This window comes from Microtus pennsylvanicus, chromosome 1, assembly GCF_037038515.1.
Source record: "Microtus pennsylvanicus isolate mMicPen1 chromosome 1, mMicPen1.hap1, whole genome shotgun sequence".
NCBI classification, from domain to species: Eukaryota; Metazoa; Chordata; class Mammalia; order Rodentia; family Cricetidae; genus Microtus; species Microtus pennsylvanicus.
In genome coordinates this window covers 149,640,478-149,664,447 of record NC_134579.1, presented here as the reverse complement: position 1 = coordinate 149,664,447, position 23,970 = coordinate 149,640,478, and the positions used below count along the sequence as shown (strand labels likewise).

The window sequence follows — 23,970 nt, the reverse complement described above, 5'->3', positions numbered from 1 at the left end:
TCAGTTCCAACCTAGGGTCTCTCTATGCAGCTGGCCTTCACCTATGCCATGCCATCAAAAAGGCCTTTCTTCCAACTACCCAGGACACTTCATTCAATTCATTCTTATCACCCTGCCCTTCCTGTCCCTGCTGATGCTGTTTTCTTTAGTCTGTCTTAGTGCCTTCCTAGATCTGCAGTTATCTTGGAGCTCCTTTCTTTGGCTCGCTCATCTCTCTACTCCTTGCTCTTTGCTCGTGTCCACCTCTGAAGCCTCTGGCACTCCTTGAGGCTTTGACACACTCCCTGTGAGCCCCGGTCCTACAGCTCTAGAAGCCTAAGAGTCAGACCCATTTCCTCAGCAGGCATCTCACCTCACTTTCTCAGATGATCTGTACAGAGCTTTGATCTTTCGCCTACAGATCAGCTTTGTTTTTTTTTTAATTTTTTAAAATTTTTTAATTTTTTTTTTCCCCAGCCAACAAAAGGCCAAAAACTTTCTATAGCCATTATGCGAGGGGAGGGGAAGTAAGGAGCGCAAGCTGTCCATACATAGGACGCAGGAAATCTCAAGCTGGGAAGTCCATTTGTGATCAAGAGGAAAACTGACGACATCAAGGCAGACATGACACTAAGTGGAAAGCTCAGAAATACTTAGGAGGCTCAATGAGAAAGAACAATGGTAACAAAAAAAAAAATTAAGGCTGCTGGGGAACCTGAGTCCATGTTAAGCTAGGATTAACTAGAAAGAAAGCTTTTTTTGTGTATTTTTCTTTTCTTTTTTTTCTTAAATGCAAGTTTCACTTAGGGTTGACAGACACATAAAGGGTGGGGGATTAAGTTTGAAGATACAAAGATCTAAGGATACTAGCTCCTGGGCACCCAGGGAGCACACTGACTTGTGGCAAGCACATAAAACACCACACAGGTGACTCAAGCGACGCTGCCACTTGTCACTTAAGGCAGGAAGCACACAGCAGAGCTAATGAAAGGTTGCCTGTCTGCTTCCTTATTTACAATGTAAGCCTCTCCTGTGGTTCCCAACCTTCATTAGGCACTACTGTGATCTAGCGATGGTTGTCACCCACTCTTTAAAGGCAAAGACATCAAGATTTACAGGGCAAAGCTTCAGGCTTCATGAATTCACTATCGAACACATGATGAGCAGGTTAGAAAACAAAAACCCAAACCTTAAAGAACACCTCAAATGTACATATTTTGTTTTTTGCATGAAAACCACTGTAAGGGATATAAAACGGGGAAATGGACAGGGTCATAGAGATGAATCCACGTATTGTAAAGAGTTACAGTAAGTCTCAAGGGGTTTAGGTGCACACCAAATGGCTGTCTGTTCTCACACAGCCAGGATTCAAAGACACATGCTCGCTCACACCCACACCTTCACAGGACTAGCTAAGAGGTAGGGGACCAAACAGTCCGTTACTGGGAAGGATACTAAAGGGGTTCAAAGGATGCACAGTAAAGCTTCCGCGGGATGGCCAACACTTACAAATATATGCTAAATTGTTGCTCTCTTCCTCCTCAGGAAAAAAAAAAAAAAACCAGAGCACCAGTTTAGGTAGCTCTGTAGAGTAAACTGTAAATTCTATAGCACACTAAGTCCAAATATATGTATCACTGATTTGCTCATTTATATACACGGCAGGAATCATTATGTATAGGGTATGAAAGGGGTGTCCTTTACAGTTGATTGGGGCAACCTCTGTGGTCTTGAATACTCACTAGGTTTTCCCTCAGTCTAACTACTCAGATGAAGAATGAGATGTGTGCTCTAGCTTTCACGAGTGTAACCGATGTTCGATGGAGAAAAGACTGAAAAGGTCTCTTCATTCATCCTTTCTGTTTATCAGTCTGAGTTATCTGATGAGAAGTCCGGTATGAGTATGATAAGGTGAATTTCTATTTACATTGTGGGTTGGTTTAGGCTCTCTCTGTGATTTATTAAGGGTCTGGTTCTGGGAGGAAGGTTCGTTTTTGTTCTGCTTTTTTGCCTCAGCCTGGAGACTCAACCAGTGTGAGAATTCTGGTGTCTGGCAAGGGAGAGGCGGTTGTCGAAGAGCTGCCCGCAGACATCGCATTTGAAGTACTTGTCATCGGCCTGCTCGGCACCATCCGCGCTGGTGCTGGCGCTGGCACGTTCAATGTAGCCGGAACACTCTCCGAGAGCATTGGCAGGCTCGAAGATGATCACGCTGGCATGGCTTTTCAGATGCTCGCCGAAGGCTGCGCTGGAAGCGAAGGTTTCTGTGCACTCGTGGCAGTTGTAGTACGGTTCTTCAACCTCAATCTCTTGATCTTCTTCCTCTTCTGGGTCTTCGATGTCTGCCCCATCGGGCTCATCCGCATTTCCCTCTGGCTCTTCAACATCTTCCTCTGGCTCGTTGACTCTCTCTTCCGGGTCTTCGATCCCGGCGCCATCTGGCTCATCAGCATCACCATTTGGCTGCTCTGCCTCTCCATTGGGCTGCTCAGCCTCTCCGTCTGGCTCAGCAGCTTCTCCATCTGGCCCTTCAGCCTCTCCATTAGGCTGTGCAGCCTCCACCTCAGGCTCTGCAGCCTCCACTTCTGGCTCCGCGGCCTCGACTTCGGGCTCAGCAGCTTCTGCATTTGAGCCCTGGGTCCTCAGTACTTCCTGTGGAATGAGGACGTTGGCTTCGACCTCTTGAGCTGTGGCAGCTACTATGTCTGAACCCCCTTCTCGCTCAGGATGGAACATCAGCGGCTCGGTGATGACTGTGTTGTCTAGGAAGGGCTGCCCACAATCTTTGCATTCGTACAGTGGGATGTGTTTCCTGCGGGGTTCGGTGAGGAAGGAGGTGTGGGTGTAGGAGGGCCCGTACTCGTAAGGCTCGTCCTTATGAACTTTGGTGTGGTGGTCTCCGAGCTGTTTGGCAGTGAAGAAGCATTCTCCACAGATCGTGCACTCAAAAAGCTTCTCTTCGGTTTCGCTTCCCTGGTACTCGGTGAGGGCTAGGCCTTGAATGAAAACCTCATCGTTCAACTCATTCTGCTCCAGCATTTCATCATCCCGGTGGTGTCTCATGTGCTCATTGAGGGCAGAACTGTGAATGAAGCCTTGTCCACACTGGCGGCATCTAATGGCTGACCCAGCAACAGCAGGATTTCTCTCGGAAGCACAATTCCTCCTTGGCCTCACAGGCAAGACAGCGACGAAGCCGTCGTCACCGGCCTTCACAGAATACAGCTGGTCTTGTTCGTGGACTCGCTGGTGCTCAAAAAGCAATGAGCTTTGAGTGAAGGACTCCCCACATTTGGGGCACTCGAAGAGCTTCTCTCCAGAGTACTTTTTCTCAAATTCGCTGACCGAGTGGACATGAACTTCAGAGTGTGCATATTCGCGACTGTCAACCAGAGCTTTTCCGCTGTGGACATCCTGGTGGCTTGTGAGGTCTGTGAGGTCGGTAAAGCCCAGACCACAGTCCTGGCATTCATAGATCATGTCACTGGCATTATCTTTCTGGTGCTCATCAGAAGTGGAGGCCTGAATGGTAGTGTCTTCAGCTTTCTCCTGGCCATGGGGCTCACTGCTCTGGGCCTCTTCACTGCTCATCTCCTGATCCAGGGGTTCTTTGTCATGGGGCTCCTGGCCATGGGGCTCCTGGCCATGGGGCTTATCACCATGGGGCTCTTCACTGCGCATCTCCTGATCGAGGGGTTCCTTGTCCTGGGGCTCATCACCATGGGGCTCCTGGCCATGGGGCTCCTGGCCGTGGGGATCTTTGTCATGAATCTTCAGAACATGCGTTTCTTTAGCATGAGGCTCCTCGGCATAAAACTTCTGTTGGGCATAGATTTTCTGTACACTGAGGTTGTTGCTGGTAGCAGAGCGCTGTCCAAACTCTCTGAATTTGCGCACTTGCTCTTGAATGAAACGTTCTTGGGCATAACTGGTCTGCGGGTCCCTAGGGGCCAGGCTGCGGATGACAGACCGCTCATAACGTCGACTTCCAGAGGGTCTTTCTCTGTCATGAATCTTCTGGTGTTCAATGAGCTCAGACCTACGAGCGAAGGCCTCCCTGCACTCCTGACATTCAAAGAACTTGGCTCTACGGCGGATCGATTGCAGGTCTCCAAAAGGTAGGGAGTGGATTACAGAGGTGTCGTTGCTCCTGGCCTCAAGGTATTTCTTCTTGGCACGAGCTTTCTGGTGTTCACGAACACTTGAGATGGGAACTGAAAATATGACGTCTTGATTAGATTCGCGGGGCTCTCCAGAAAGACCTGGAGGCCCAGTGCGAGGCACTCTCGGGAGGATGAATTCCTTGTGCTTGTTGCTGTTACTTCCTTCATAAGTATCTTCTCCAGTAGGAAGCTTCCGTCGCTTGTTGTTAAGATCTGAGATATAAATGGAGGACTCTCCCCCTTCATCACATTCAAGCTGGTCATTTACTCTATGGCGTTTTAGAGGTCGAGGAGCGGGCAGGCTGTGGATGACAGATCCCTTGTATTCATTTCTTTCAAAGATGCTCCCTCTAGAGAAGAACTGGGGGAAGCTAAAGTCACCTGTGGTCTGGGTGCTCGACTCTGTCACCGATTTCACTGGTCTTGGTTTGATGAATCCCAGTGCACCACGACTCTTCTGAGCCTCTGCAGGGCAGAAGCTGTGAATGACAGACCTCTCATAGGCTTTCCCCTGGCAGTCATTCGCCATGGTGGGGAATTTCAGCTTGTCAGTGGGGTTGGCGCTGATGGTGAACGGTTTGTCATTGTCTTTGTTCTCAGGTGGTCTTGTTATGGTATGACTCTTCTGAGACTCGGTAAAGGGTTTCTCATAAGCCCTGCTCTCAAAGAAATTCCTCCGAGAACGAATTTTCTGGTGGTCCCCGGCGTCTGAGCTTTCCATCAATGCATCTCTGGTGTTGTTAAAGTCGAACGGCTTCTCCCTGTAAGTTTTCTGGCGCCTTCTGAGGGACTGACTAGGGACAAAGGTCTCCTCGCACATCCTGCTCTTCTTTGCAAATGGGTTTCCTCTAGTGTGGATCTTCTGATGCTCCTTCAGGGATGAGTGATGAAAGAAGGTCTCCTCACACACCTTGCACTCATAGAGCCTGTCTTTCCTGTGCATATCCTGAAACTCACCGAAGTTTGGACAGGTCAGAACGGGTTCTCCATGCTCTTCGCGTTCACGTTCACGCTCACGTTCACGTTGCTCCCGTGCACGTGCACGCATGCGCTCCCGTTCACGTTCGCGCTCATTCTCTCTGTTGGCTCCTGATTTGCCTCTGCCATGGGTTTTCTGGTGCTCGATCAGGGCGGAGCTGTGCAGGAAGGTCTCCTTGCACACCTTGCACTCATAGAACTTGTCTTTGCCATACATCTTCTGCAGCTCGCTGAAGGTGGGGCTAGGCATGATGGTGTCCTCATCCTCCTGATCTTTACACTCTGCCAGGTACTCTCTAGCATGAACCTGGCGGTGCTGCGCCAGGGCTGTGCTCCTACTGAAGGTTTCCCCGCACTCCTTACACTCAAAGCGCTTGCCCCCACCCTGACCTTTCTGCACCTCATGGACAGCTACACTGTGGATGAAGGACTCTCCGTACTCGTAGAGGTTCTCCCTCGTGTGCATAATCTGGTGCTCGACAAACTCAGAGATGACACTGAACGACCTCCCACACTCATCGCACACATACGGGTCTGCGGCCAAATTGATTGTCGGGGACGCAGGGACAGGAGGGCAACTCAGGTTACCCATGCTCAGAGCCTGTCGCATCTCACTACCACACTCAAAAGGCTTCTTCCTCACACAGCTCTTATTTTCGTGACCTGAACCCTTCTCCTCAGAATCAAAGTGATAACGCCTCTTCCTTTCCAGAGCTCGGCTTCTGGAAAGCAGTTCAGCATTGACCCTGAAGCCTCCCCTGAACGCGCTCCCCTCAGCAGCCCTCTCCTGGTTCACCGACTCTCTTTTGTTTGATGAAGTGTCCTTCCAGTTGTTGCTGGGCCTGGGGAACCTCGGAGGAGGACGCATGTTCAGCTCCCTGGCTCTTCCGGATTTGGAGTTGCGGGACACATCCTTGATGAATTTTTCCATTATCACGCCATGAGAAGATTCATCCTCACAGATTCCCCGTCGGTGGGCTGGCTTTTTGGCTTCAGGCATGGGTTTCAGACCTGGAAAGAAACCCCCATATGTAATTCTTCCCTTGTTGTTCTGTGGTGTTTGAGAATGTGAAATGTAGAAGTTTCTCCGTGTGGGACTGGCTTGTCACTCACCTCGGCTGGTGCTTGGGTAGGCACTTCTCTTGGACCTGGATGAGTGGCCTTGTGTCATGTGAGAGTGTCGGTCATCTTCGGCAAGCTGTACTCCTGGTTACAAGAACAAAATGGCGGCTCAGCTTTATGTTGAAGATGCAGACTCATCACCGTCAATTGACCCTTCCCCCAACCACTCGTACTAAATACCAACTGTCTCCTATTCAAGTCTTTGACTGTCTTTCATTCAGTGGCTGAAGGAAGAGGTGCTTACCCAGTGAGAGCAGTTTTCGGTAGTTTTCCAGATTGTCCTGAATTGGATTCTGAGGCTTCTTGTCCTCTTTGAGTTCCACCATGACATTGTGGTATGACTCAGCATCCTAAAACATCAAACACAGGCCTCTCAATGGAATCTGGCCCCATGGATGTTCAAAAAGAGAATAATGTTGGCGACATGGGAGCTACATATATGAAGTTCTATAGGAAGTGCTCACGGTATTTAGGGTTCTGAGCGATCCAAGGCAAGTGTTACTAGGGGCCTACATCGTACCTACCTTGTGCTACACTCTGAGGCAGATCCCAAAGACGCATGACACATATTCCTTGCCCTCATGCAGCTTATAATTTGGTTGGAGAGAAAAGACTCATGAAACAATTAGAGAACAATAAACAGTAAATTGGGATACAGATAATAAATGCTACATGGGTTTATTGGAGGGACAGTTCAGGGTGAGCCTGAACAGTGAGCAAAGGTTTTGCAGAGGGCCTCCAGTGGGCCTGAAGTGGTAGGTGAAATTACAGTATGTGAAGGGGGGCTATTGGGAAAGCCCATGCAGGCTAAATAATCAGCATGCATGCTCTACTCATGGAAACAGAAAGAAAATGTGATCTAGCAGACATCTGGTCAGACTGTGTGGTTTTAAGTTCCCTTCCTGTCTCTCTATTGCATGACATGGCTACAGCCTAGAGTTTCCAGTGTGCATGGTTTCCAAGTAACTCAACACATCTGAAGTTCTTGACTTAGAGCTACCTTTTATCTTAATAGACATTTCTCTCAAAAAGAAATGCAAAACTCCCTGTGATACTCAGGAGAGTCTTCTCTGCAGGATTCTAAAGGACCTTTGCTTGCTACCAGAAGGCAGTCCTGGAGTTTCACTGTCTTGGTGAGCTGCAATGCCAGGGGAGATGGTGCTGAGCCTGAAGGGGATACTGGAGGATGGAGAGGGTGCTATGGGAGTCTATAGGCTTTGGAGCTGGAGAGAACTGTAGGGTCAAAAGCAGACTGCACCATTCATGAGCTGTGTGACCGTAGATACGGAAATCTTTCAGACCTTCAGTTTCTTCATTGTAAAATGGAGAGAACTTGCAGTATTGCAACATTGTGGGTGAAGGTTCCACAATATGGTTATTGTTTAAATAGTAAGAGAAATTATGCAAAGAAAATATAAGTGCTTTGATGTTAAATTGATTATTGTTCTGTTACTGGAAAGAGGCTGGAATTTTAATAGAAACATGGGAAATACAGCAAAAAGAAAAAAAAGCATCAACTTTTAAGAAGCTTCATTTATGCAGCTGCCCATGCCCAGTCATTAAGAAATAAACAACAAAAATTAGGGTGGAGAAATGAAGCAGAGCTTCAGAAATTAAAGTCTTTCTAGGTTAGGGCTGAAAATGAAGACAAAAACCACACTACAATGAAAATTTCAGGAAGCATTGCAAACTTCACAAAACTGCCACCCTAGAAAGCTAAATTCTTTTCTTTTGGGTGTCCCTCCTCATTCCATATGGTAATTTCCTTGGAGGTAAGTGCTCTGTGCTATCCATATTTCTGGGGGTCACTGGCATTTACTTATGATGAAAGACAGAACAAGTGAGTACACAGATATATCGGTGATGGCACAGGAAACTGGAGGCTGCAGGAAAGCGAAGGAGCCAAGAGTCCGGGAGTGTGAAGACAAAGGGGCATCATCGCTGGGATACCCAGAGCCCAAGAGCAGTGCAGCAGATGGATTAGTTTTTATCTTTATTTTTCTGTCTAATTTGCATAAATTAAAGTCTCAACTGCACTGTTTCATAAAACAAAATGGTGCTTTTGTATGAAGAGAGGTTAATTTAAATAGCCTTAAAGCAGTGGCTGTTTTTGTTTGCCATCAACTGTGACACCTAAATGTTCATGAGCTGCACACAAGTTTGGGTGAAAGAGGTGGCCCGAGAGCAGTGCTAACATGGTACGATCCGAATTTTCACAACATGAGCTAGACATACAAATTATACGTGTGATTAAAAAGGTAATAAGAGAACTAACTTCCTGTTTGGAACACCCTCAAAATGTGATTTGCACCACCTAGTGCCCCTGTTTCTACTCTGAGTCAGTGGGAATCAGCAGCATCTAGACTTCTGCATTCTGCAGACATGGCCCTTGGTCAGCAACTCTTCACACACTGACGAAGTTCAACTATCAGATACCAGCAATCCAGCCCTGTGTGCTTCAGTAATTTCCTGGCTCTTCTTTGATTTGCTGGATGCCTGACTTTCACTTAATTCTGAGACCAAAGCCTTTGTACTTTCCCTAAAGCCTGGGATCCTCTCTAACCTCAAGCTGGCTCACTCCTCCGAGCCCCTCAGAAGTTAAGTATTGCTGCCTTTAAGGCATTTTGCTTTGATCCAAGTCAAGATTCATGCTGTAATTTTTGTGATCATCACCACTGGCAACAGCGTCTGAGCAGGGATCCTGTCTGTCTTGGCCACAGCTATGTTTCCCAGGGCTTAGCTGCATAATTGCAAAGGAAATGAAGGCTCTGCCTCTGGCTTCTCCCTCCCTTCTGAGGTCTACTGATGCCAAGGTTCTGCTCCTCCTCTTCTGCTGTCACAAGCCAGCTCAAATCCCACGCCCTTTTCCCTTTTACCAACTGCCCTACTACTTACTGTGCCTTAACTCACAATTGCTGTAACTGCTAGTACTGTGTCTACCACATGCCAGACACCATAATAGGATCTCACAACACACACGGTGTGTGACTCTCACTGACTCCTCACAATGGATCTGGGAGACAACTGCCACATCCACTTTTACTGATGAGGAAACTGAGGTTCAGCTTAGTTGAATAGCCCAATCCCACACAGCAGTAGGTGGCAGAACCAGGTTTTGCACCCCATTCTCGTCAGCTCCAGAGCCTTGGTTCTCCCTGAGTCCACTTTCTAGACTCACAACTTGTAATGCTCCTAACTTCCTGGGGGCCAGGAAGATGTTTGGAACCCTTCTGCTGCTTAGCCTATCAAGTGACACACATTGAGGGGGCACACACTCCGGGTTGTGCAGATCAGTTAAAAGACAGGCAGCAGTGGCCTTGGCCACCTGTTGGGATGGTCCCTGCCTCCTCTTTAGAGTGACTGAGGGCTTTCAGCCACAAGTGGGCATCTAGGGGTAGATGAAGACATCGTCGGGGGAAAAGACGGGTATCTTTGGTGTGAAATGAAGATAGGTTTTTCTGGAAAGAGAGGAAACCTGAGCATACCTGGGATCGAGACTCATAATCCATGGAACGCCTCTCATCATCTCGTTCCAGTCCAAAATGTGGTCTTGACATCACAGGAAGGGAAAGATCCCGTTGAGGCAGCCCTAGAAGGAGGAGAGGCATCAAAAGGGTGCAAAACCTAGTCCAACATGGCAGGGCTCAGGTATCCCTGCCAACCTCAGAACCTACCTGGGGTGTGAATATGCAGAAAAAAAATGTGTATGTTTTCTCTGCTTTTTGTGGAAGGACCTTGCAACATCTCAGCATACCTGTCTCTTCCTTCCTTCCTCCCTCCCACCCTCCCTCCCTTCCTATTTTAGAATCAGGCTCATGGTTTCAGGTATCATGTCTGTATTCCTGTTGTCAGTCACTGGCTCTCTTGTGTTCCCTCATTCAAAACCAGAGATAAAGCCTAGAGGGTCACCAAAGGTACCCCAAACTATTGGTAAATATGGTGGACTTGCACATCTCTTCCTGATTACCATTTTAGGATGACGTGCTGATAAATGCAGCATCTTTCAAGTCCAGGAGGAACAAGAGCTAGTTCCTGGTGACATGAATACCAATAATATATCAACATGTGTTTACTCACTGTACTCTAACTGGGTGGGGCATTTCGGTGCAGTGTCCCCCACACCTGCATGAAACCATGATAGGCAACATTGTTGTAGTAAAAATACGTTTGCTTTTCATGGTCATATCTCTGTCTGTAGCACTTTGTACTCTTTTTCATTTTGTAGCAATATAGTTTTATATAAAAACATCTAGTTTTTTTTTTTAAAAAATTATGTCTGCTTAGGAAAAATGTTGAGAAAACAAGAGCACAGGCTGAATTAGGCATGTAGCATGAAACAGCTCTGCCGAGAGGAGGTTCGGAAACTAGAACTTTGGACTAAACCTTTGAGTAACAGGAATTCAACCCAAATTGAGCACTAGGGCCTTCTGAGGCCCCTGGACACACAGCCTCTGTCCTGAGTCGCAGGCCAGCAGACAACTTACTGCTTCTGGGGTTCCTGGTGTATGGCCAGCGGTCTCGAGGCTCCACATCTCTGCTTCTGCCCCTGTGCTCCTGGTCTCGGTCACCTAGGCAGGTCAGGTATTTGAGTGATCAGATCTGTGCTTCCTTCATGTTGCACACATGCCTCCCTTGAGGAGATGGACCCAACATGGAAGGTTCTACACTAACAGGCTCAGTAGCTATCCTACAAACTTTTCCCAAGAGGGGCTTGCTTCACAGCAAGGATTGGAGTAAAGTCTGTATGGTAGGTCCACTTCAGACCCCCTCCCCCCAATTATCTTCTAAGTGGTCAAGCCCAAACCAAGGACCGGGACCATAGACCTTCTATGTCTAGCGCAGGCCAGCTGACTTTAAATTGCACAACATTCTACTGGAAAGAACCTGAGAAAGTGGAACACATACCCACTCTAAGAGCAATTCTGCTAGTGTAGTCTTAAGTAGATGCTAAATAGTATAAATATGTTATTGTTGAAAACCCCTTGCTGTCATTCCATTGTAGGTGTCTGTTTGGATATAAAAATGCCTCAATTAACCTGCTCTCCTCAGAGAGATGCTGAACACTCTGGCATCGCCTGTACTTTTCACAGAGGCCTCGAGGCCTGTGCCTCTCTATAGTGGGGCATCTGGTGGGGTGTGGTACTCACTGCTGAAAGAGTGGGATGGTTGAGGTGGTGGGGTGTCTCTCCCACTTCGGCTCATGTCGTCATCACTGGTCATGTCACTGTTGGTGTCGTCTGAGAAGACACCAGACAGTAACTTAACGCGTTTGCATAGCTGGCCTGTGTTCTCACATACAGCCACCCTCTCCCCTGCACTTTCAGTGTCAGCTCTTCCATCCTCTTGTCAGCCCCTGTAGTGGCATCTGTCTACCCCTGCTACTTAAAGACTCAGTGGAAACGTGGCTGCGACTATCTCTACTTGGACCCCACAGCAATAGTAGGCAATAGGCCACTCCCTAAGGTAGCACGCCATGATGGCAATGGAAGGCTTTCTATCTAATGGACTTCCTCCCTTAGGATGGTCCACTTTTCTTCTGCTATCTCAGTGGTAGTTCTTAGCTGCGGACAAGTTTTGTCTTCCAGTAGTCAGTTGGCTACATATGGAGACATTAGGAGGCCAAATCTAGTGGGTAGCCCTGTTTCCTTGCCCCTCAAGAGAGAATGACCAGACCCGAACAGCCATCAGTAGTACCGGGACACAATCCTAGTAAATGTTGTCTAAACCAGCTACCATCGACCTCTGCCGTGCCTCACCTTCCTGGTGGTACATCTTGTAATTCTCCAGTGGAGTGGTGAGTTTTTCACAGTTATTTATTTTGCTCGCACCCAAGGGCTTGAGCTTTTCAGGGATGGCCGGCTGATCTCCTCTTGTTGTGAGGGTCTGCCTAAAAGCAATCAAGGCAGAATTTTCAGAGACTGAACAGGCCCAACAAATTTCACATCCAGTAAGTTCCAAAACCTCTGCTGAAAGACTTCAGATCATCTGGGTCTTCTCCTAAGATGGCGTCTAGCTCTTTAGTCAAGCCACTTTCTAGTTCACACAGAATGGCTCAGGTTTGGTGGCAGACAAGTGATTTGGAGTCAGCATTTCTCAAATTAAAAGGACTTATTTTGGAGGAACCAGACACACAAGTCAGCAGAAAGCCTGTGATAGCATGCAGGGACCTGGACATAGAAAGGAGCTATGTGCATGTAGTACAAGTCGAAAGCTGGGCATCAGCATGGGCTGCCTAGTGCACTGGAAGAAGAATTTCCTGGGAACTATGTATGAGGAGCTCTCAGGCTAATTGGTTGTGTGACAGTGGCCAGTTCTAGTACCTTGGACTCTGTTATCTGTGAAATGGGAGCAGCACTACATTCCTTTATATCTTATCTTAAATAAGCTAAGATTCCTAAGAAGTTTAACTTGTAAAGCACAGAAAACATTCTCAAGGCCCCCAGCCATGACTAAGTTTGGATGTCAGTGCTCCTCTTTAGCCAAAGTGTTAAAGGGGATGACGTCAGAGATGGACCTGACCCTGCCAGCTCTGTCCTTAATGTAGTTATTGCAGCACAATATACAACCTGCAAAGAAATGGATGACCGTACAGAGATGTTCATGGTGCTCAAGTTTGAGCTCTGTGATGACAAATGATTATATTTTCCCCTTTGTTATCTTTAGGCCTCGGAGGCTCTACTACATCACCATTGACTGTGTGCGCTGTTTCAACTTAAAGGCAGTAAACCATTCTCCCATTTGGACCAGTACATTTCAGGTGCCACGTAGGTACAAATGGCTGCTCACTCGCAACTGGACAGTGACAGACAGTTCCATTATTTCTATCAGCTCACCTAAGGGAGGCCAAGACTCTTCCTTCAGAGTTACACAAACTTCTAAGGGTTGTCAGTCCTAAAACTTGCCCCTTTGGGGGCTGACGTCACACTATTTCCTCAGGTACCTTCCGAGACATGTCCAAATACCTATGATTATTCTTGCTGTTCCTCAGTTGCCAACCAACCATCTTTTCTTTTTGAGACAGGGTCTCTCATTGGCCTGGAACTCATCACATAGACTACAGCTCTATATTCACCTTACCAGTACTGGGATTACGAAAATCAACATCACAGACTTTTTTTTTTTTCTGTGTGAGACAGGGTCTGGAACTCAGTACGTGGATCAGTTAACCTTGAACTCATAGAGACATGTCTGCTCTCCCAAGTGCCGAAACTAAGAGCATGTGTCACTATACCCAGCTTCATACCTGAATTTAATTGTTTTTTTTTTTTTTTTGATTTGTTGAGACAGAGTTTCTCTGTGTAACAGCTCTGGCTATCCAGGAACTTGCTCTGTAGACCAAACTGGCTTTGAACTCACAAATATCTGCCTGCCTCTGCCTCCCGAGTGCTGGGATTAAAGGTGTGTGCTAATTTTTAATATGGGTTCTGGGAAGCAATCTCAGTCCTCATGTTTGCCAGGCAAGCACTTTACTGACTGAGCCATCTCTCCAGCCCAAATAAAAAGGGAGGGAGGGGAGAGAAGAGAAAACAGCAAAAACCCACACCAGAAAAACCCTTTCCTATGATAATGGAAAAATTCATTTTTGAATTCAAGAAAAGGGAGGGAGGGGCCCAGAAACAAAATAATCAAAAGTTGGACAACATTTCTGTTTGTGCGCTTGAATGAAATGTGCACATCTGCATGCTGCTTGCAGAATTGCAGGTTTCAGCAAAGGTAGAAGTGTGGCTATTCAGTCCTGTCAGCTCCACTTCTGTGATTACCACTGGGATGTTGAAGAACATATGGCCAAGAATGTCATCATTCAGGTGGGTGTTATTGGGAATAGACAAGATATAGTCTACCCAACGGTGAATTATTATGAAGCCTTTCAAAGAACAAGGCAACTCTAAGTAAATGGGTGAAAGAGACACCATAATACACTGAAGTGTCAAAACATTACACTGCTTAATAGCATCAAATGAAATATTAAGACTGAGGAGGAATTCTGGCCTAGAGTAGCCTAGAAAGGCCACCAATACAAGAGTCTGAGTTCGTGGTCCTATGAGTAATTGGATGGGGGGCGGGGGTGGAGTGATAAGATCAAAATTCATTGAATATATTTATGAAAAATTTTGAAGAATAAATAAAATATATTCTTCTTTTAAAAAGGTACCGAATCAGAGATACACCTGGAGATGAATGAACACAGCAGAATACTGAAATATGTATACACTGCTGTCCTTTTTATTGCTCTATTTTATAGCAAATCTTTCCTGCCCATAAATACAAAAATATTTAATAAGTGAAGTCTAGCAAAATGTAAAAAAAAAAATCCATGTTCACAAGGCTATCCTACCAATGCAAGGACAGTGCTCTTCTAGAGGTGAACTTTATAGATAATGAATTAAAGTGGGGACAGGGAGCCCGTATGCACCATTTTCCATGTCTCAAGGAGCTTACACACAATAAAGATCTACCTCAATGAAGGGGAGGGGAAGCAGACTAAAAGACAATAAAAAGGCATCCTGAAGAAAGCATTCTGTCCACCACAATCACCATTCCCCAGTATACTGGAGGCCCTGACTAACCCAACTAAAGGAAAAGAAAGGTGTAAATACTGTGTTATTTTGAATATAATGCTGGTAAACATAGTAATAGAAAAATCTCATTAAAAGCAAAATAAATAAATATCCTTAAACAGTGCCTTCAAGTCCGTACAAATATTTTAAAAATATACAGAAAGACACAAAACTTATATCCTAAATAAAGACATGCATAAAATACACACTCACACATATTCTGTGTGGATGTCTGTCTGTCTGTGTCTTTTTGTCTCTCTCTCCTCTGTCTCTCTATCTCACACACACACTCTCACACACGTTTTCTTTCCATGTATCTATCTCTGTCTATCTGTCTCTGTGTGTCTCTTTCTTTGTCTCTCTGGGTCTCTCTGTGTGCATCTGTCTGTCTACCTGTCTTTGTCTCTGTGTGTGTCTGTCTCTCTTTGTCTGTCTGTCTCTCTTACACACACATGCTCTCTATGTATACCATCTATCTCTAGCTCTCTGTCTGTCTGTCTCTGTCTCTCTCTCTCTCTCTCTCACACACACACACACACACACACACACAAACTCAACTTATAGAAAATAAATGTACAGAGATAGCAATAGCACTCTGAAAAGACAGGTATAGGAAGTGTGGGAGATTGCTTGTCTGTAACATGGCCCTGATATACAAAACAACACATTCTGTCCAGCACAGGGAATATAAGGGAGTCCAGATGTGGATATATGTGCAAGTACATACACATAGGGGCTTCATTTACTGACACAGAAAGAATTTTTAAAACGGGGGGGGGGTTGAGTTATTTAAATGTAAATTATTCTCAGGAGTAAATGGAAGATTAATTTCAACAAAAGAGACAAGAGTGGACAGCCATCACTTTATAGTGTTGGATCTGTTACTACAGCATTTATTTCCAGGGTTAGTCTTTAATTTTAGCAAAACTCAGGGCTGAATCAAATTTCCCTAAGATAGTATACATTTCAATTATGCCTCTTTAGAAGGCCAAAGCCACCAAAACCCGGTGACAAACATACTGTGACCTAACTAAGTCAATGTACCCAGAAGAGAGCATGCCTCCTGAGTTTACTAATAACTGGGAGTGAGAAGAAAGCCTTTTAATGTGTTGTAATGTAATTGGCGAGTCACGCTCTTGAGGAATGAATACTGCAGCTTTATTTCCTAACTACAAATGTAAACACAGACATACAGTTACGCTCTGAAACAGTCAGTGTAGAAACTGTAAGCAACATCCACTGGTCAAAGTTACCATTACAACTAAAACTTTTAATTTTAATCTATCTTTAAATTTTTATATTACTATTACATGTATGTGTAGTGTGTGTGTATGGCCATGTGTGTGTACACAGAGGCCAGAGACTGACTTTGTGCTTCCTTGTCTGTTACTTTTTTTTCTACATAGTTTCTTCTTACAAGGCCCCCTCAGCTCTGCTGGGCTCCCCACGACAAGGCCTCCTTCCTCACTGTTTCCTTTGTCTCCCAAAGCCTGCTGGGACTCCCTGCTGCTATTGGCATTTGCTTCCCCAGTGAGTGTGTGAGCAAGGGGTGGCTCCAGACACTGAATTCCCTCCTCCCCAGACTCTTTCTTCATTCTCTTTACAGACCAAGACTGAACTCTGGCCCTTTGGGAAACCTATTTCTTTTATTTCTTGACTCTCCCACATTCCTCTGCTTTTTCTTCATGCAGGAACCTTAGCATGAGTTGGATACTGGCCAAAGGCGTCTGAGTGGCCCACAGATACTACTAGCCTGACTGAGCTAGTACCAAGGGAAGCTAAAGAAAGCAGCCAAGTGGTGTGGACGAATGATGAGTCTGCCCTTCCCGTACTGGGCAGAGAGGGACACTGGCTATCTTTCCACTTTTGAAGAGTTATTCATAAACACAGAGACATGAACAAGCCTTTTGTATGGACAATAAGTTCCACGTATGACCTGGAATATATACAATCATAGGTCAGCGACACTGCCTATTAGAGAATAGCATCGCCACTATGGTCTGTGTGGCAACACTGATGCTGATCTTTGCATATTTTATAATACTTAACTTGCATCTCCCTTCAAAATAGAAATTAGCATAATGTATAAGAAAGATAAAGTTCATTGGTATCTTTTACCCCATATGGGGAGTGGGGTGGAAGTTTTGCTCACAGAGAAACCACGGGTGAGCCTTAAAATGAGCAGGGACACACACATCAGGGGCCAAATGTGTCTGGGACTGTGTGTAATGAGAGAGAAATCATTGACCTTCTAGTCTTCGGTCTCAGGCTCCCATATCCCCATCAGAGGAGAGAAACTCCACCCATCTCCTCCTACCCCATTTCTACTTACTTACTTTGTGCCCTCATCATGACACACCTACATTCAGCCCGCTAACTCATTCTACCTACCTCATTTAAAGGGGGCTGCAATTGAGAACTTTAAAGTCAGGAACCGAGGAGGTTACGCTTGTCATCTCTCAGGGACAGCATGGTGTGCAGTCTCTCCTCTCTTCTTGTTTGTTCCAGTCTCCTGCCTCTTTCTGCAGACCGGCATTCTCTACTTCAGTATGTTCATGGAGTCCAGTCCTGGCCCAGTCCCAGGCCTAACCTTGGCTCTCAGTTTAAGTGCCCTAACACTGACAGGGTCATCAGCCTGGGCCCCTTCACCCAAAATCTGACTCTGAAAAGTGCATGCTGCAGTCTGATTTTTTTCTAGTAGTGGGTCTCAAACTCACATATGCAGAAGGGTCACCTGAGTTGCTTATGACAGTTTACTGTGAAACTACTTAAGAAGTGGATGGTTCCCTAGGGCATAGGCATTGTGGTCTCTAGGAACTAGCCTCTGGTCCAATCTTGAACAAGAAAGGAATATATATGGGACAATGAGATTTTTGGGGGGTAGGGGCTAGTAATCATACATGGGAATGTGAGCAATGAATGAATGACCTCTACCCTCTGGTCTAGTGGCTCTTTCAGGTCATCTCTACAACCTCCTGGGCTTCTTCTACACAATATAAGCTTAGCACTTACCACATTCCAGCCAAATCTCCTTATTGTTGTCCATTCTTGAGGGGTTTCCCCAAAGTTCAGAAAGAGAGGAAATAACAGCTAAGAGTTCACGTTTCATGATCAGCACTAAGAAAAGGCTACTTCAAAGACACAAAATGTCTACTAGACCAGCGTGACATGTTTGACCTTATCTGAATGACCAGCTGATCTTATTTATTTTAGGGGGTGGGGGCATGGGAATTTAAGTCACAATACATGGCTAATCCAACCATCTACAGGCAAGAGATCTTCTCTAATCAGACCTAGCCTGAATGGAGATGGTGGAAAGCAGGGGCAATAGATAAGGAGTCTGGTTGTCTGACTGCCATAGCAAATGGCATCACTATGACCAGGAGGCTGCACTAGGCTGTCTTAAAAGCCAGTGCTACCAAGGTTCTTCTATGCCTTTTGTTCTGATTTCATACTCACCCATCCACCTCCTCATTATGCTTTCATTTCCCATGTAGGTTTGCCTACAGGGAGAGAATTTGCTGATCACACACTTTCCAGTTTTGGGGCCCTGCTGCATTCCTCTCCCACCATGAATTTCTGGGCCAGAACTGAGGGAACAGGACATGGTTCCCATGTCAGTATAGTTGAAAGTGCAGTCCCTGAGCTTTGTAAAATTGGGTTTACACACACGAATCCTTCAGTAAAGGAAGATCTCTAGCTCTTTGCAGGCTTGAGTACCATCCTGGATCCCTGGGGCCTTCATAAGGGTCAGGAAAACACTAACCCAGCTGCAGGGGCCCGCTCTGCCATGTTAGCCCCTCCCCAGGCAACACTCCCCCGCAAGCATAGCCAACTATTTTGCTAAGCACATTTCCTTACTTTCCAGGTAATAGTAGTTCTCATTCAGTAGGGTTTATACCACTCACTTCTGGAGTGCCAGAGTCTGGCATGATTCTGTCCCAAATAGGCTGAGTATCAACACTTGCGGATGGATTGAACAAATGGACACCCTTTGGAGAGTCTGCTCACTTCTCCTCATCATGTCTGGTCTGAATCAGTCAGCAAACTACTGAAAAAGGGAGCAAGTTCTGTGAGGTCTCCCTTCTTTGCACCACTCCAACATGCCCCCTTCAGGTCTTCCAGTGCCGGGACTCCAAGCCAAGCAAGCCGTCTCTCACCCAAACTCAAGGTGCTCTCCCCGAACCAAGCGTGGCTACCCTGCCCTCTGCAACTTGCAGCCAGATGATCCCTACCAATGTACATGTGGTCTTCATGTCACTCCTGTGGTCCAAACACCTCAGTGGCTTCCCATTGCATTTCTGGTTAAGCCCAAATACTTACCACTGATTCTTAAGGCCTTTTATAATGAAACCCTCAAACTTACCTTTTCTCACCTTTTCCGTCAGTTATCATTCTTCTCTTGCTCCAGACATCCTTGGTTTTCAGCTCCTTTCTCTGCATCCCTCAGGAACATCTTTGACCCCTCTTATCAATCTATTCACCCCATGAAACATACCATTTATAATCCTTCAAAGCCCAGCTTTAAGGTTCCCAGGTATCTCAGGGAGGCACCGTCTAGCCTCTCCCAGACTAAATTAGTTTCTCTGTGCAGATGTGTACTTTCAAGAATATAAGCCATACAATCACATTTTTTTTAATTCCCCCATTTATGCTCCATGAAAATTCTTCCTTTCCCAGTTGAGATGGTACATGGCACAAAATATTCCCTAGGGTAGTGACAGGTGAGTACAATTCATCCTGCTTCTTAAATAACCCAGCCAAAGGCAAGCAGGAAGCCTGAAGGAGTACCTGAGTGTCAGAGGGGAAAGATAGGAGAAAGAAAAGGAGGAAGTAAGGCTAAGCGGGAAAATTCTAGCAAATTCATGACCCACCAGACAGGTATGCGTGTTCTCAGAGTACAAATGGTGTTCTTATAGTTGTGCATCATATATGTACATCAGGAAAATGTCAGCGTAAGGAAGGGAAGTGAACACTCCAGAGACGGGTGTGGTGCTCTGAGGTGTGAGGATAACTCACCTGGACCAGCCACCTAGTTGCTGGAGGACCTAGTTAGGCTTCCTCTTGCCAGCGGTCTCAAGAAGGACAGAAGATCAAGAAGGTAGAGCTGTGGATGAAAAAGAAGACATGAAACACTGACCTGATTTTACAATTACAGTGTTCTCTGGGCAGGAAGCAACCCACAGCAGCTTCACCTTTTCTTTCCCTGCAAAGGCAGACATCAAAGGAGGCCAGGACCTCCCCCCCACCCCAGGATGAAAAGTCATGGGCGATCAGCTCTTCCCCAGACACACGCTGTGCCCCGGACTTTAATTACAGTCCTTTCCTATGTCAAGGGCACTGAAGAAATTGCTGAGGTGTCTTGGTATCTTCAAGGGGATTCTGGATTAAGGAACCAATCCAAGAACCTAATTGGTTACTAATTAGCTATGTGACATTCCCAACCTCTAAGTGCAAGGAAACATGTTGTAGGTGAAAATTAGAGGAAAAGAAATGGTCAAGGAGGGACTTAAAATCTCTGAGTAAACAGTACTGGGAGAGTTCACCCATAGTGTGATAGCCCCAGAGGCCTTCTAGAGGCTCTAGTCTTCTGGGTGCTGACATTGACCCACCCCCTCTATCCCCACCAACAACCACTTCCTTCCCACCATGCCTAACCCCATCTTTCCCCCCTTCTGGTACCTATGTATGAAAAGAGTGCAGTCACCTATGTGTGGATATAAAGTGGAGGCACTGTGACCCCTGCCTTCTGTTGCACCCAAGATGAAAACTGCTCAGATCCCAGTCCTTAGTCTACCAAGACAACACAGTGCTCTGTAACTCTGTTATGAAAAAAGGACAACCTCTGCCTCAGACTGCTGCCTACAGGTGACACATGCACAGGGAATGGCAGACGCCCCCTTGTGGCCAACAAAGATGGCGCCAGGGAGGGTGGGTAAGGCTATGTTGTCTACGGTCCCTGAAGGCAATCAAGATGATATCTGCACAGCGAAAGCCAGATGCCCCCTTGTGGCCAACAAAGATGGCGCCAGGGTGAGTAGGACCAGACGCCCCGCCTTCTAGCCCGCCTCCTGCAGCAAGCCTAGAAGTCATTCAAATCGACACCCGCAGAGTGAACATCAAACGCCCCCTTGTGACCAACAAAGATGGCGCCAGGGAGGGTGGGTAAGGCTATGTTGTCTACGGTCCCTGAAGGCAATCAAGATGACATCTGCACAGCGAAAGCCAGATGCCCCCTTGTGGCCAACAAAGATGGCGCCAGGGTGAGTAGGACCAGACGCCCCGCCTTCTAGCCCGCCTCCTGCAGCAAGCCTAGATGTCATTCAAATCGACACCCGCAGAGTGAACATCAAACGCCCCCTTGTGACCAACAAAGATGGCGCCAGGGTGGGCGGACTTCTGAGGCCCAGTCACTCAAGAAGAGAGAGCCCCTCCCTCGGACCTGCCCCCTGCAGCTAACCCAGCTGTCATTCAAGATGACTCATGCGAGATAAATGCGCCATCAAAATTGGAGCCAGGGTGGACAGGGCTCTATGGTCCCTCAGGACCAGATCCTTTCCGTCCCTCTGCCCCCTCTAGTGGCCACTCAAGGTGACAGCGGCGCAAAGAATATTAGTCAATCCGCAAGCATGACAAAGATGGCGCCCGGGTGGGCAGGACTCCAGAGTCCAAATCAGAGCTCCGCCCTCTGGTCCTCCTTCTGCGGCAAACCCAGCTGTCATTCAAGACGGCTACTGCACCACCAACGTCAGCAAAGATGGCGTCCGGGTAGGCGGAGCTCCGCTGTGGCTTGAAGCCCGCCCATGCAGCTGTCCGACTGTGTTCACTAAGGGCGGGCCGGGGTGTGCCGCCCGTCACTCAGGAGGATAACCCCTCCCCGGCTGGCCCCTCGCAGCCAGATTAGCTAGCGTGCAAGATGGCGCCTGCACCATAGGTGTCAGCCGCGCTCACGTCCTATAAAGATGGCGCCAAGGTGAGTGGGGCTCAGCGGTCGGACACACCCAGGGCCGTACCCCTCTCCCTCTGGCCTGCCTCTCGCAGCCAGCCAGTCCAACCGTCACTCAGGATGACATCTACACTGACAACCTCAGACATTCCCTCTACGGAAAACAGACGACGCCAACCCGAGCGGCCTAATCAATCATGAGAAGAAAGCTCCTCCCTTAGCTCCTCCCCAACAGCTAGCCCCTCTGTCATTCAAGATGGCGCCTGCCCCATCATTGGCAGCCGCCTTCGGTTGCCGGGAAAAGATGGCAACGTTGGGTGGGACTCAGGATACTCAAGCTGTATGATCACATCAATCAAGGCGAGAGCCCCGCCCCTGGCCCGTCCCCTGCAGCCAAAAGGGCTGTCATTCAAGACTGTGCCCGCATCACGTCAGCGGTCCCCTTCATAACTCCTCCCAGCCGCGCCCCCTTCCGGCCAGCAGCCCGCAGGATGGCGTCATGGTAGGCGGGGCCCTGTGATAACTCAGGCCCGGAAGCCCCGCCCTCGACCCTGCCTCTTTGCAGCAGGCCGGGCCAGCTGTCATTCAAGATACCCGCATAGCCCATAGAAGCCCCGCCTTCGGGCAATAAAATGGCGCCAGGGAGGGCGGGGCTGTGAGGCGCCACCATTCAGGACGATAGCCCCGCCCTAAGGCCCGCCTCCTGCAGCCAGCTGGCTGTCCCTCAAGATGGCGCCTCCGCAGTTGCGCGCCTGCGGCACGGTCTCTCAGGACGACCCCCGCCCTCATGCCTGCCCACTGGACACCCAGACCCCGACAGCGCTCCTCATGTACGGAGCCAGACACATCCCAGGGTCAAAACGATGACGCTTGAGGCTCCGCAACCGAAACCTAGCACGGAAAATCGGGAGAGTGCGACAGTGCCGCGCCATCCGCAGACAGAAGGCCGCGAGGTGGCAGCATTAGCACGCCAACCCAGTGAGTGCCCGGCTCCAGCTGAGGCCACTCAGATAACAACTGGGGTACACCTTTGCTGCAAGCCAGCAGAGGAAGCGTAGAGATAGCTCCCCAAACTCTCAAAACACTTCGGCCTTTGCAGCTCTTACGCCAACAGGCTAAAGCCGCGATTGCGCGGCAAATCCGGACTTCATGCAAGATGGCGCCCGGTGGGCTGGGCCCGCTGAGTCTGGCACTGCCCACCGTCACTGCCTTAGCCCCACCCCTGCCACAGGGAGCCAATCGGGATAAGCCTGTCTGCGAACCTCTCTCCACCCTCCAAGATGGCGCCAACTGGGTGGAGTCAAAAGTATCTCTCGGCCTTAGCTCTGGCCCCTCCCCCAAGCTGGTCTCAGTCCCGCCCACGGCCACTGCGGCAAAACAAGACCCGCCCCCAAGGGCAGTCCAGCGCATAGCGGTAGATGGCTAGATTGCGAAGACGCTGCTAGCCAGATGTGCTGGCGGTCGGGCTAACCGCGTGGCCCCCAGACTCTGCTGAGCAGAGAAAATGAAACCGCAGAAGTGGCGGCTCAGAGACACCACTCTGATGTCCACATGAGTGGTCTTATGACGATCGTCTGCACTCGGGCGAAAGTTGGGGGCCTAGATTCTGCTGGGATTCTGGATGGTTCGCCCCTAAAACCCTAAGATCCTAAGATTCTGGGACTCCGAGGCTCCGAGGCCACGATACATGGAGTACCCTTAAGATCGCAACCACAGAAGTGACATCCTTGCGGCAACACGGCCGCCCCTTGGCGAACCACCTTTCCGAAGGCGCAGTTTGCAGCCTTGTCAACCCACGGTGAAATGTGGCATGGTTTGCCGCCCCTGGCCCGCAGCAACGCACTCCGAACACCGTCTGAACTCTGCAGACAGTATCCAAGAGGGTGCATGCCACTGGGCAGGCAGGTAGCTGGCTGACTCACCTCCCCGGAGCACCGCACTCCGCGCACACACCCCGACCGAGGTCGGCCGCCTAGTGCGCCCACACCGAGCCGGGCGCCCATCGGCGCCACCAGCCCAGGGTGGACATCTCTCCGCTTCTCCTCCAATGCTCGTCCTCCTGCGACTCTTGACTCCCCAGCGTCTGCAGCAAGAGCTGCGGGACACCTCCTTGTCAGGGTCCTCTGCAGAGGCGGAGCTTCTTCTTTGACCAATCAGAGACCCTGTTGCCCGCCTCGGTCCCTCACCACGCCTCCCACACCTTGCCAATCAGACTACGGTTGTC

General features: G+C 48.2%; 1 protein-coding gene across 4 annotated transcripts; it reads right to left on the bottom strand.

Moving 5' to 3' along the window:
- Nucleotides 1-410: 410 nt before the first annotated feature.
- Peg3 (paternally expressed 3) lies at nucleotides 411-23,833 on the bottom strand. 4 transcript variants are annotated; one of them, XM_075992528.1, is made up of 13 exons: nucleotides 23,669-23,833; nucleotides 19,820-19,907; nucleotides 18,709-18,851; nucleotides 18,260-18,303; nucleotides 17,813-17,847; nucleotides 17,192-17,322; nucleotides 11,999-12,129; nucleotides 11,390-11,479; nucleotides 10,727-10,810; nucleotides 9,728-9,831; nucleotides 6,487-6,592; nucleotides 6,234-6,326; nucleotides 411-6,131 (listed from the first exon to the last, which is right to left on the bottom strand). In XM_075992528.1, the coding sequence occupies exons 6-13, from the start codon at nucleotides 17,194-17,196 to the stop codon at nucleotides 2,005-2,007; spliced, it is 4,740 nt and encodes a 1,579-aa protein (XP_075848643.1). In that variant the 5' UTR covers nucleotides 17,197-17,322; nucleotides 17,813-17,847; nucleotides 18,260-18,303; nucleotides 18,709-18,851; nucleotides 19,820-19,907; nucleotides 23,669-23,833; the 3' UTR covers nucleotides 411-2,004. The 4 variants fall into 4 exon arrangements, with proteins under 4 accessions (XP_075848643.1, XP_075848636.1, XP_075848653.1 ...); XM_075992521.1 differs by lacking the exons at nucleotides 17,192-17,322; nucleotides 17,813-17,847; nucleotides 18,260-18,303; nucleotides 18,709-18,851 and adding an exon at nucleotides 19,167-19,591; XM_075992538.1 differs by lacking the exons at nucleotides 17,192-17,322; nucleotides 17,813-17,847; nucleotides 18,260-18,303; nucleotides 18,709-18,851.
- Nucleotides 23,834-23,970: the final 137 nt, after the last annotated feature.

Excerpts from the sequence above, each read along its gene's own strand:
- Peg3 (XM_075992521.1), bottom strand. The coding sequence starts at position 19,243 with ATGCAGAGAAAGGAGCTGAAAACCAAGGATGTCTGGAGCAAGAGAAGA. Across the intron at positions 12,130-19,166 it reads GACGGAAAAGGTGAGAAAAG|GCAGACCCTCACAACAAGAG; the intron begins GTAAGTTTGAGG and ends GATTGCTTTTAG. Across the intron at positions 6,593-9,727 it reads ATTATGAGTCTCGATCCCAG|GATGCTGAGTCATACCACAA; the intron begins GTATGCTCAGGT and ends TTGATGTTTTAG.